The sequence below is a fragment of the Lagopus muta genome, chromosome Z (genome assembly GCF_023343835.1).
Source record: "Lagopus muta isolate bLagMut1 chromosome Z, bLagMut1 primary, whole genome shotgun sequence".
In the NCBI taxonomy this organism is placed as follows: Eukaryota; Metazoa; Chordata; class Aves; order Galliformes; family Phasianidae; genus Lagopus; species Lagopus muta.
In genome coordinates, this window is record NC_064472.1 from 4,757,045 (window position 1) to 4,769,573 (window position 12,529).

The 12,529-nt window shown below is 34.9% G+C and overlaps 1 protein-coding gene across 2 annotated transcripts in view; it reads left to right on the top strand.

Moving 5' to 3' along the window:
* Window positions 1–12,529, top strand: part of PIK3C3 (phosphatidylinositol 3-kinase catalytic subunit type 3) — a 63,153-nt gene that overhangs the window by 21,277 nt on the left and 29,347 nt on the right. For both annotated transcript variants that reach the window (XM_048932019.1, XM_048932020.1), the window contains 8 exons: window positions 942–1,009; window positions 4,050–4,155; window positions 4,970–5,086; window positions 6,721–6,852; window positions 8,879–9,007; window positions 9,318–9,387; window positions 10,001–10,065; window positions 11,564–11,648. In XM_048932019.1, the coding sequence (XP_048787976.1) occupies window positions 942–1,009; window positions 4,050–4,155; window positions 4,970–5,086; window positions 6,721–6,852; window positions 8,879–9,007; window positions 9,318–9,387; window positions 10,001–10,065; window positions 11,564–11,648 (772 nt within the window). The remainder of the gene's footprint in view (window positions 1–941; window positions 1,010–4,049; window positions 4,156–4,969; window positions 5,087–6,720; window positions 6,853–8,878; window positions 9,008–9,317; window positions 9,388–10,000; window positions 10,066–11,563; window positions 11,649–12,529) is intronic.

Here is a 12,529-nt window from a genome sequence, read left to right on the forward strand (position 1 = left end):
TGGAGGGAGCTGAGCATTGAATTGGTCAGGATAGCAAATGACTCTTTGAAGTATAAGACAACTGCAATGACTATACATGCTGATTAGACACTGACAATCATGTGATTGTATTTGAGCTGTACTAAAGCTCCGTTTATAATGGAAAACAGTTATCCAAATGCTTTTAATATCTGCAGTGTGTTCCTCCTTTAGCCAAGTTGGCATTTTTTCTTCCTTATGAGCCTAAGGACACTATGCTGATTTATATCCATCAAGGATTTTGCTCTTCTGTTTAAAGTAGGAATGGGTCAACAAAAATGGGACTACAGGGAGGGAAAGATAGTGAAAACAATTTGGGGAAATTTAATTTTTTCCTGATGTATAGTTGGTTGATATCTGAACAAAAAGTCCAGATTTCACAAATCCTTTTCACAAATTTGTCTTTTTGGGTCTCAGAACTGAATAGAAAATAATCCTCAAATGAAGCATATGAACAAGGATATGCAGATTTCTTCTTGGGCTATTATACCTTGGATAAGTAGCTAAATGCTCAGTGAACTCTACAGATTCATTCACTAGAATGAAGATTGAGAACATATTGATGAGCGTTAGTTCTTGATGCAAACTGGGTAGCAAATCTACCACTTTAGGCTTGAATCTCATGCTTGGAAAATTGCATAGGAGGCAAGTGTAAAGCATTTTACATAAAAAGTTAATACTGAAGATCTTTAGTTGGTAAATATGCTACTTCAGTAGGCTTTTTTTACTTACAGCTTACTGCTCAGATTCTTCAAAGTAAAAATTAAAAATAACTTCATTGTAGGATGAGTTGGGTTCGACCTTTAGAAAGGAAGGGATCTCTTAAGTCTGTGCATTATTTGTTATTTTTCCTTAACTAAATTTTACTGATGCATTCAGAATTCTTTTGTTATGTAATTCTGTTTTTATTAAATCCCTCACAGCAAGATCTTTGTACATTCTTGATATCACGAGCATGCAAAAATTCTACGTTGGCAAACTACTTATACTGGTATGTAGTAAACTGTGTTTCAAAGTGTAATTGAAATCCCGGAGGGATGCGAAGGAAAAGATAACTTGTTTTGAACTTGAGAGTCTCTGTTGCTGTCAGGATGAAGTGGTGCATTTAAAACAACATACATCTGAACACAGTATTCAGTGAGTAAGGGGCATGTACACAAACAGTAGGTACAGCATTTAAGAAAAAAATACTGAAACCAGATATTTTTACATTGTCATACAATTTGTATATGGTGGTAGGTAAGAAAGCTCATCTTCTGCAATGAGTAAAGTTTCTCAAACAAGAGTGAACTTCACAAAGGTTCATAAAGCACTAATTCTTTTGTGCTAACAATTGTTTTAGATTTGATTTGTGCCTATGTTGTGATCACAAACAAAAAGTCATTGTAGATGTATACTTTCTTATGGGATAAATTTAGTTATGAATTGTTCATCTAGATAATGAAGAGGTAAGATCTTGTCTCACTTAAGCAATTCAAGAGCTAAACTAAATTCTTAAACTAGTCGTCTGGGTTTCTGATGTACCTAATGGAATAATCATTTGCAGATGTAGGCTACAACTCTATTTTAATATTAAGACAGGATAATTCACAAGTGTGTATATGTTTCTGTGTGCACAGATGTACACAAGGCACGCATTTTACAGTGGAGAACATTGTACTTCTGATTTTAGCCAAATGTAATGGTTATGATTTCTATTCTCTTAGATGTATTTAATAAATACTTATCACATTAGCAAGTGCTAATTATAAATTGAGTATTTTGTATAGTAAAAACATGGTGTTTTTAAGTATCATAACCTCCCCAAGAATGATTTAGTAAATTTCTTTGTTTTATTTTTTCATCACATGTAAATGCCTGGCTTAAGTAGTTCCTTAGCGTACGTACTTTTATTGTGCTGGCCGAAGTTGATGCTTGTCACCATAAAAAAGATGCAATTAAATTGAAATGGCTAAATTATAGGTATAATGCATTAATGTGGGTAGAAGCCAAATGTTTGACCTAAGTAAACATTCTTCATTAAAACAAATGTTGGTAGATTAGCTAGTTCCTATCATGCTGACATAAGCTGTGCATTGACATTTCAGCAACATCTCAGCCTCTAGAATGTTTAAGTGGCCAAAGCTCAGAAGTTTTTGTCACTGGATAGCAAGAACAAAAACAGGAAAAAAAAAATGCACAAAAAAGTAGAGAGAACACCACAAAGTCAATTTGTTCATTGTTTTCCTTCCAGACATCTCAATTTTTCAGTGACAGAATATAAATGTTGAAGTCACTGTTTGAGCTGATGTAGCCAAAACTCCAGTTGGTTGCTGATCAGCTGCTTGTTTCAGCTATCCAGACACAGTGTGCACCTAAAATAATGGAAAAGGTTATTAGCTGTCGAAAATTAAACCTCCTTGCTCATTCACTTGCTTTAAAGCTCTCCTATCACTGTACTTTAACTGTGCCTACAAAATTCACTGCTTTACTTTTCCCTGTGTGGGCATATGAGATACCTACTCAAGTTTTTTATAATAGTTTTGAGAAGTTGTCTAGTTTTTTGTTTGTTTTAGCAAATGAAGATGCTAATTACATATTTCAGTTTATTACATCCAATTTTCCTTTTAAGTTTCATTGCACAGACTGAAGATCTTTGTGTTTATGATCATACCATTGCAATCTAATTTTGTCACTGTAGGAATGTAACAGTGTAAGCCAGTATAAGAAAAAAAGCTTTGGAAGTAACTTCCATTTGGAGAATATGCATTGAATGCTTTGCATATTCCTTAATTTTTATATTTATTTGTAAATAAAAGTAGTCAAATTCAACATATGCAGTTTTTAAATGTGGAGTTCTTATGTCAGCGTGAACAAGAAAATTCAAAATTAGTTTATGCAGATAGAAATTTAAGAAAAATAAACTGACACTACAATGAAATTCTTCTATCAATTTGACTTTCTGTACAGATGAGAATCATGGATACCTGTAACTGCTTTTGAACTGATTATATACCTTTCTGACTGCACCTTCTTAGGAGGAAGGAAGTTTGTGTACAGCAAGGGAGCTGTTTTTGACTTGAGCTGTTCACAGGCAATTTCCTTTCTTCTCCTTTTTAGTTAAGAGTATAAAAAATAGAGTAAATAGAGTACAGGGTGTTTTGTCATTTATGTTCTACCATATTAAAGCTGATCTGAAATCAGTGTAAAACTGAAGTGTGCAGCAACAACAACAAAAACAACCCATATAGTGTGCTTAGCGTTCTTGAACATTACCTGAAGTTGTAAAGGGCACTGAAAATAGCATTGCTTATTCACAGAAAGCCCCCTACCCATATGAAAAGTCACTTGTAGAGGGGAAGAAACACGATGAGTATGTAGTCACTTCAAACACTACTATATTTGAAAAGAGGCTGTTTCATCTCTTTTTTTTTTTCTTTCTTTTTTAAATATATATAGTGGGTTTCTTTTTTTTCTGGATAAGACTTAGGAAATATTTTCTTAAACAGAAAGGATCTTTTGTGCACAGCAGTGGTTGCTTGTCAGTGCTATGAATAGAAGGAAACACAAAATGTACCACATTGCTAATTATTATATCAGAGTAAAATACTGACAGTTACAGGACAACCATCTGAAATTATCCTATTTAATTTTGTTCCAATATCATAATTTTAGAAGAACTTGATTTGAAATGTAGAGTTTGCTACTTCAGGATCAGTATGCTTTCTTTTACTTTTGCTGATAGGAAACAGATGGGATTTTTTAATGTATACTTGAATCCAAAGCTTGCATTATGCCTGGACTGTAGAGGTTGGCAGCACTTACAGTGCTTGCTTGGAATATTTTATCATTTCTGTCTTGTCCTGTTTAAGAGACGAGATGTTTGCAGTAGTGAGGCACCTCAGAAATGTTGATAGGCCGTCGTAATTCAAGTGGAAGTTTGTAATTATGAATCGGAGAGCTCATCTGTTATCTCATTCAGGAATGAACTTGTTTTCAGGTCCAGACATACAGTACAGGGATGCACTAACTTCAGTTTTTTTATACTGCAGGTATGTAATTGTGGAATGTGAAGACCAAGACACTCAGCAGAGGGACCCAAAGACTCACGAAATGTACCTAAATGTGATGAGAAGATTTAGTCAAGCTTTGCTAAAGGTAATGCCTTAACACAGTGTTTTTTGTTAGTCATTTTGTAAAAATAATAATAATAAAAATAAAAATAAAAAAATACATGTCTAGGAAAATGACACTTTGTTGTGTCAGTTATCTAGAAAGCTTCCACTTTACTTGAATTTTCAGTGTTTGTGGTAAACTATAAAGAGGCTACCAAAAAAAGTAAAGGAGAATTATTGAAAATTGTCCTCTTGTCTTATTTCTTGCTTCCATTAGTAACATGCTGATTCTAAAATGCTTTGCCTTGTATAAGCAGTCAGTTATTTCTTTTGCAGTTGAAATTGAGTCAAGAAGCCTGTCCTAAAAACTCAGAAGAAGAGTAGTTCTATTTGCCTTCAGCAGAGAGTTATATAGGGGAAAAAGCAAAAACAAAATAAAATGTTTTTATGAATTGTAGTGTATAATTTTTTTTTAGTAGATACATGGTCTTTCCCAATTTTAATGTGTCTTATGTTTTTTATTTCCATTTTACAAATGCTTTTTGAATCTAACTCTTAGGCTCTGGAGAATGTTCTATGTGCTTGCTCTTACTAACTTGTTGTGTGAATAAGTTTGTCATGCATGATTGTTCACAACTAAAATTATTGATGCAAATCAAAATATGCTGGTAAGTTAAATAATTAATTGTCAGATGCAGTAATTTTGATTGCATTTTACAGAAAATATCTTCTGAATTAAAAAGAAATTGATTTTCATTCACTTCTTAAAGTCCAAAAGTCTAAGATCACAAGAATAATTTCTAGATGAGATAATTAGGGAACAAAAAGCTAATTTTGTTTTTTTTTAATTCACTTAGGGTGATAAGTCTGTCAGGGTTATGCGTTCATTACTGGCAGCTCAGCAGACATTTGTGGATCGGCTGGTTCATGTAATGAAAGCAGTGCAGCGTGAAAGTGGAAATCGTAAGAAAAAGGTAAATAAGAGATTGGAAAACTTATCTCTGGGTAGAAATTAACAGCATGAATGTCAGCTTTTAATGAAAAATTCTTAGCACTGAGATGTTACAGGACAGATGTTACACAACTGTTACATAATTTCAGCTAATTTTAAACAAACATAGGAGAGTATTAGATGGGTCAAGGTTATAAAGTGCTCTGAAACTTCAAAGGTGGAAAAAAGAGCCCCCTCAGAAAAGTTTCAGGTTACTGTGACAGAAGTAACATGTTGGAATAACATGAAGAGCTGGTGATGCAAGAAAGAACAAGTCACAGAAGACATGAGAACATAGCAGACAGAGGTTGTTGTGATGATTTTTATGATGTTGTGAATTGTCATGCAATGCAAGAATCATGCAATGACTGAAGTTTGGTGGCACCTCAGTAGGTCAACTTGTCTTACCCATTTCTCAAACATATCCCTTGTTAGTAGGGCTAGTCCTATACAGCTTTTTGATATTTCCAAGAGCAGAGACTCTCCAAGGATTCTAAACAATATTATCCATTGTTCACTCATCCTCACAGTGAGCAGGTGTTTCCTGACTTTCAGTTGTACTCTCCCCGTGCTCGTATTTTTGTCCCTCCTCCTTCTTATGTGGCATTGGGTATCACTGAAAAGAGTCTAGCTCTCTTGGTTGCTCCCTCTCTTGATGTGTTTCTGTATGTGAATAAAATCCACCCTGGCCTTTCTCTGAAGCCAGGCACTGTGACTCTCTACAGTATGCCCAAGTTTATCTTGTAGTCTGGGTCCCAGAACTGGACACAGCACTCCAGGTGCAACCTCATCAATACTGATTGAAGAGGATCGATCATCTCCCTTGAGTTCTGGGTTGATATGCCTAATGTATCCAATACCATTAGCCTTCTTTACTGCAAAGTGTCTACCAGACCTTCAGTTTTTTTGTTCATTTGTTTGTTTGTGCAATGAAATTTATGCCTGTGTAAGAAATCAAGAAATTCAGCTAACAAGACTTATTTTGTTGCAAGAGCAAAAATCATAAAGCTATTCCTTTGTAAGATGAGTGTATAACTACATGAAACAGAACTGTTAGCCTTGAGAAGAATTTCTGTCATAAGTACCTTCTAAGATACTTCACCACTCTAATTTAAAATTCTGGGTGAGCTTGACAGGTATGGAGAAGGAGCAGGATCTCCAAGGAATTTCCTGGAGAAATTTATTTTCTTTTCCTCTGATGTATACTATTATTCTTTAAGATGAGTTTTCGGTGTGATTTTCCACTATCTTTTCTGTCTCTGGGACATGTTTGTGGAGGAAAATGAAACACTTAAGCATTGTATAACTTCTCTGAAATTTTATGATAGTGCTATGTGCTGGTAAGAAAGGTATAATCACCTAAAGAGATTGAAGGTTTTTTCAATCCATAGGAATGTATTGCCTGCTTGTGCAGTGTTTTGGTAGTGTTCTCTCAGATGTTCTTTTTTCAAGCTAAATCACACGGCTTTGATTTTTTTGAAGCATAAAGAATTGAAAAAAAAATAGTGATTTATTAGTAATTATTATTTATCTACTGTAAGAAGACTTTAATTGTTCATGTGTACCTAGTAAGTATGCTTTGAGTAAAAAACAAGCATTTGATTCTTTTTCTTTTAGAATGAGAGGCTTCAGGCATTGCTAGCAGATAATGAAAAGATGAATTTAGCAGACATGGAACTTATTCCTCTTCCTCTGGAACCTCAGGTGAAAATTAAAGGAATAATCCCAGAAAAAGCCACACTCTTCAAGGTAAATGGCCTCTAAATAGATGCAATACAAACTATGGCCACCAAGCTTGGAAACATCAGTTGGAATGTTGAAATGATCTGATTTAGTCAAGGCAAGATCTAACTGTAACATGTTCTTAAAGTATTCAATAACAGGTTTGTTTGTTTGTTTGTTTTTCTGGAAGTATTTTTAGGCACCAAGTTCAAACAGCTTTTGAAAGACTGATAATGTTATGAAGTAGCTGTATTCTCCTTTAGAAAAGGGTAAAAATTTTTGTACAAAACTTCAATAATGCAAGTGGTTCACCAGCCAGAGATGTTCTTCCCAAGTTGACAATGCTTCAGAATTTATCTGAATCTTGATGAGTCTCTGGTCAGGAGGAATATCGTTTATGATCAAAAATCAAGTCGCCTAAGATACATATGAGCATGTATTCCTTTTTAAAATAAACCTCTTGTTAGGGGCTGGAAAGAAAGATGATTGTTCATTTGTAGCAATGGACTGCTTGGTAGATCATGTAACCTAAGGATAAATAACTCATTAAATTATACCAGTTCTGTTGATTGTGGTTATATGGCTATTCCTTAGTGTGGTTACTGAACAGTCAGTATGCTGTTAAAAGGACTAGTTTTGTTTTGCTTCTTATGCTACCTGGAATGTGGATGGTTATGCTAACCTGGACCTGTGTTCAATAATGTAGTACCTCCCTATAAATTTAACTTTAATTATGTAGTCAACCTAAATATGTTTTACTGGTCAGGCCTCTAACCAGCAGCTTTAGTGCTAATTTTAAAGAAGGGAAAAAAGATTCTAGCTGCTCTTGCAGCATGTTACCAGGCTGTAAATTTATTTATACCTGCAAAGTTCGGTGATTGTGGAATGTATTAATTTCTGTCAACTTAGGGAAACATTTTTCCAAATACGGAAAATGTTTGACAACTTTGATACCCCACTCACCTTTTTTTTGTGTGTGTGTGTATCCCTTACTTTGAAGAGTACTCATCTCCCACTACAGGCTCAAGTAACTTGTTTTTAAATTGGAGATAACTTTGATTGGCCTGATTCTGAATGGTTACTGATTTCCATTTAATCGCTAATCTTGCTCTAAGAGAAAAAAATCGAACTCCTAGATGAATGACTAATTTTTGGTGCTTTTGGACATCACATGGCAGATTTATGGAACTTTAAAAAAAAAATGTAATCCATGTGAAAAATATAGTATTGCTGCTAAAATATTAAACAGTGTCCTTGGTTTTTATTGTTTTTGCGTTGAGGGAAGCGACTTGGTCATTTGCACTAGTTGAAATTATTCATGTCCATAATTGATCCCTTTCAATCTATTTTATCTGAAGAAACAACAAACAATTAAATTGATTTTCACTAACGACAAAGTAAAATGGCACTTTTGCTTTTACTAAATAGATTAAGGAAGCAGTTAATTTTTAAAGATGACTTGCCTCTAGCATTTCTTTGATGTTTATCCTATAATTGTGTCTTTTTGATCTGGTCAGTTAAAATTTGTTTTGTTGTGACCTTTTGCTCAGTGCTTTCATGTTGATTGGAATGAAATGCCTGCAAACAATTTGAATCCTTCTGCCCTTTTGTCTTCAGGCATGCGTTGGGGAGTAGCGTTTAGGGAGTGTATCATTTACACTTCACTAATTTTTTTCTCTTTAAAGAGTGAAGAACTGAAGGGATTTAATTTATTTTTATTTTTTATAACATGCTTAGATCACAGCTGTGATATCTGAGAATGACATAGTCTAATTGATTCCTGAATAGTCGGTAACTACTTTAAGAAGTTTTTGGATTTGCTTATTTTTTGACAGATAATGAGGAACATTAAGGAACTTCTCGTCCTTGCTGCCATGCTGCTAATAAACAAGGAGACTTCTATGTCACTCAGTTTTATACCTTATGCCTTATTCTTGCCTATTTCACTTACTTATAATGTTGTAAATATGGATTTACATTTTAGAAATGTACTGTAGCAAGATGTTAATGTGGATGTTGCTTTGAGCCAGCTCAGTAGGATTTTCTGTTCCAGAGTGCTTTAATGCCCGCTCAGTTATTCTTCAAGACAGAAGATGGAAGCAAATATCCTGTAATTTTTAAGCATGGGGATGATTTACGTCAAGATCAACTTATTCTTCAGATAATTTCACTTATGGATAAAGTAAGGATTACTGTCTTATGTGGCATTTCTGAGTTCTTGATTCTTCTCAACAGCAAGACTGGTAAAAACTGTTAATGGGTCTAATATGGCTACTGACGTAGCTAATACATTTTAGAGTTTTTCTGACCTTTTTTTTTTATAGATCTTTTCAGATTCTGTTTATATTTAAAAAAAAAAAATTCTTAAATCAGCCTTTATTCATTACTCATTACAGTGAAGAACTTCATAGATCAATGTCCAGTATTATTTTTTAGAAACATAGCTGATTTTTGTTGCTCTCATTTTAATACTTCCTTCTTCTCCATCCCAGCTGCTAAGAAAAGAAAATCTGGATTTGAAACTGACGCCGTATAAAGTGCTGGCTACCAGTACAAAACATGGTATGAGTACTTTGTTTTCCAAAAATGCAGTATTGGGTATTTTTCTTTCCCTCCTTCATTGACTGTTGTGACATAGATACTTTACTTAATATACAGCATTCTGGAAAAAGAGCTCAAATGTGTAAGATAAAGTATATAAATTACTGAAGTAACCAACTTAATTGACCACGGTATTCCATAGGTTGTGATATGTGACAGTCATTAGACTATTTCCAGACATTATTTTCATGCTGGTTTGCTGTGAGGTCTTGGACAAATCACATGAATACTCCTACTGACCTTTGCATTGACTGGAGGGAAAAAAAAAAAACTAGAACAAAATCAAACTTGGCTATGCTTTCAGATCCATTGTGGATAAGTGTTTAGAATGTCACTGATATAACTTTCTCTTCTGTTGAAAGTTTGAAACTGGCTTTTTCTGTCTGATTGGGAGTTAGGATAAGTGGTACTGTTATCAAGGCCTGAAAATTTGGGGAAAAAAGTGTTGTGTTTTTTCTTTTGCTTTGCTAGTTTGCTGAGAACCAGTTGAGTGAATGTGTTAGTGAAACCTTTTAATAAAAATTTGTACCTTCAGATGTTTGTGCACTCAAATTTTTTGTTGTTTCTTTTGCAGGCTTCATGCAGTTTATTCAATCAGTGCCAGTTGCAGAAGTTCTTGCTACTGAGGAAAGTATACAGGTCTGTGATGTAGTACTTAAGTCTTCTACTCATCAGACAGTGTAAATTGCAGCCTTAGATCTTATGCATCAGTCTTTACAGTCTCTCCACTGATTTTTGTGTCTGCTGTTTAGAAGACAGATGTAGACTTCAAATGGACTAGATTTTTTTTTTTTGCTTTAGAAAACCACACTTTAATTGCCACATGACTGTCTCATGACCTAAGAGTAACACCATATATATAATTAAACTCAATCTTTAGTTGTGATACTGAAATTGTGGGTTTCCTGTAATGATGAAAGTAATGCCAGACGCTTTTCTGTATTCTTCTGTTTTTAAGATATTTCTGTTGTTTACTCAGTGATTTTGATACCTTATTAAAGCATGTAGTAATGTTTTTTAGATTGAGCAACAAAGTATTTTGTCCATTTAATTTTTGACATCTGTATCATTCATTAGATTAAACAGGGACATGTAGTTGAATAGTGTTAGACAAAAAGAAAAAATCAGCACAGCTTCAAGCATAACACAAGCTGTAAAAGACCTAAGATCATCTGGTCCAACTGAACTCATTGCTGCCATACCCATTAACCATGTCCCAAGTGCCACATCTCCATGTTTCTTGAACATCTCCAGGTATGATGACTCCATGACCTCCGTAGGCAGCTTGTGCCAGTGCCTGACCACTCTTCCTGAGAAGTTTTTTCCTATAATCTCAACCTTCTGTGACAGTTTAAGGCTGTTCCCTCTCATTCTGTCACCAGTTACCTGAGAGCAGTGGTTGACCCCCACACTGCTACAACTTCCTATCAGGTAGTTGTAAAGAGTGATAAGGACTGAGCCTCTTCTTCTCCAGACTAAACAATCCCAGTTATCTCAGCTGTTCATCCTAAGATTTGTGTTCCAGACCCTTCACCAGCTTTGTTGTTCTTCCCAGGACTCACTCCATTGCCTCGATGTCTTTTAGTGAGTGGCCCGAAACTGAAGAGTTTTCAAGGTGCAGCCTCAGGAGAGTTGAGCACGGGTTGATTATGTCCCTGCTCCCTGCTGACAGCACTTTCTTTACAAGCAAGGATGCCACTGGGTGGGCCAGGAAGCACTGGGCTCACTGCTGGCTCATGTTCAGCTGATTGTCAGCTAGCTGTTTCAGATTCTTCTTTCACAGAACTTAGTTCAGTGTGATTTTTCCTGACCTGTCACAAACAGACATACTTTTGTATTCATGGTTATTCTTAATGCGTTCTTAATTTTCTGAGATTATTTTAAAGATCTGCTTTTCAATTTAAAATTCATATCTGTTTCTGTTGAGTATGCAAATATGATGATTAAAATGAAATGTAAAGACAGCAATGTAGAATTAAATAGATCTTACTAGTTTTAATGGGAAGTGGGAGGTGGCTGTTACCTTAACATGACGCTACTGGTTATTTGTGGTCTTGTTTTATGGCTTGAATTAGTAGTTATAAAAATCATGTTACGGGTGATAAAGGGTAACTAAATGTATTGATGACTTCCCCAGAACTTCTTCAGAAAGCACGCACCTAGTGAGACTGGACCTCATGGAATAAGTGCAGAGGTGATGGACACGTATGTTAAGAGCTGTGGTAAGTGACAGTAATGATACTGTGACTGATAATTTTGTTTCTGAAATATAATAATTGGGGTTGATGAGTTACTGAGGCACTTCAATTTAGATGTCAGCAGCTGGAGGACTATACAACTGCATGCTGTGAGAACCTCTGTTGTAGCAAGGGCAGATCTTGCTTATATAGCCGATGAGTTCTAAAGTTTATTCAGCGGACCAGTCATTAAGTGATTTGCTATTAAACTTAACTTTCATTTTTAATTGAAAGATTCTAATGAACAAAAAGCTAGTCATTAATTTGTCAGGACTACAGCAATGTTCAGGCTTCTTGCAGCTTTCAGGGTAGAATTAGAGGCCATGAGTTTTTCTGGTAATTAGCATCAGTACATAGATTTTTGAGATAGTGAAAGAAAATCCTAATTTTCTTACTACCTAGTGCTTTTCTGGGGGGAGGTGGGTATGTGAAAAGGAGGAGAATTGCAAAACATTTCAGCTTTTTTCCCATTATAATCAAGGAGTCTGCAAAGCCCTCAAGGGGGAGTGCTGCTGACTAATAAAAGGGTAATTTTGAGTTTGACATGAAGTATACTTTTTCTCTCCTCTGCCCTCTTTCCTTTTTCTTAAAGAGATTAGAAGTTAAAAATGCCTTTCTTTCTAGCAGTAATCTTATCTACAATTCCTCTATTTCATCAGTTAGATTCTTCATAATTCAGGGAGGTGTAAAACATTTGTTCAATAATTAATTGTCTGTATTTGAGATAGAAAATTCTAATTTGCTAGTAAAGGAAGTGATTTTTTTTTTTTTCTTAGATGACACTGTTTCATTTGTTATTCCATTTGGATTACAAGAAAATGTGGTAGTGTAGTTTTTGCTCTGTAAATGGACGCATAAAAGATGCG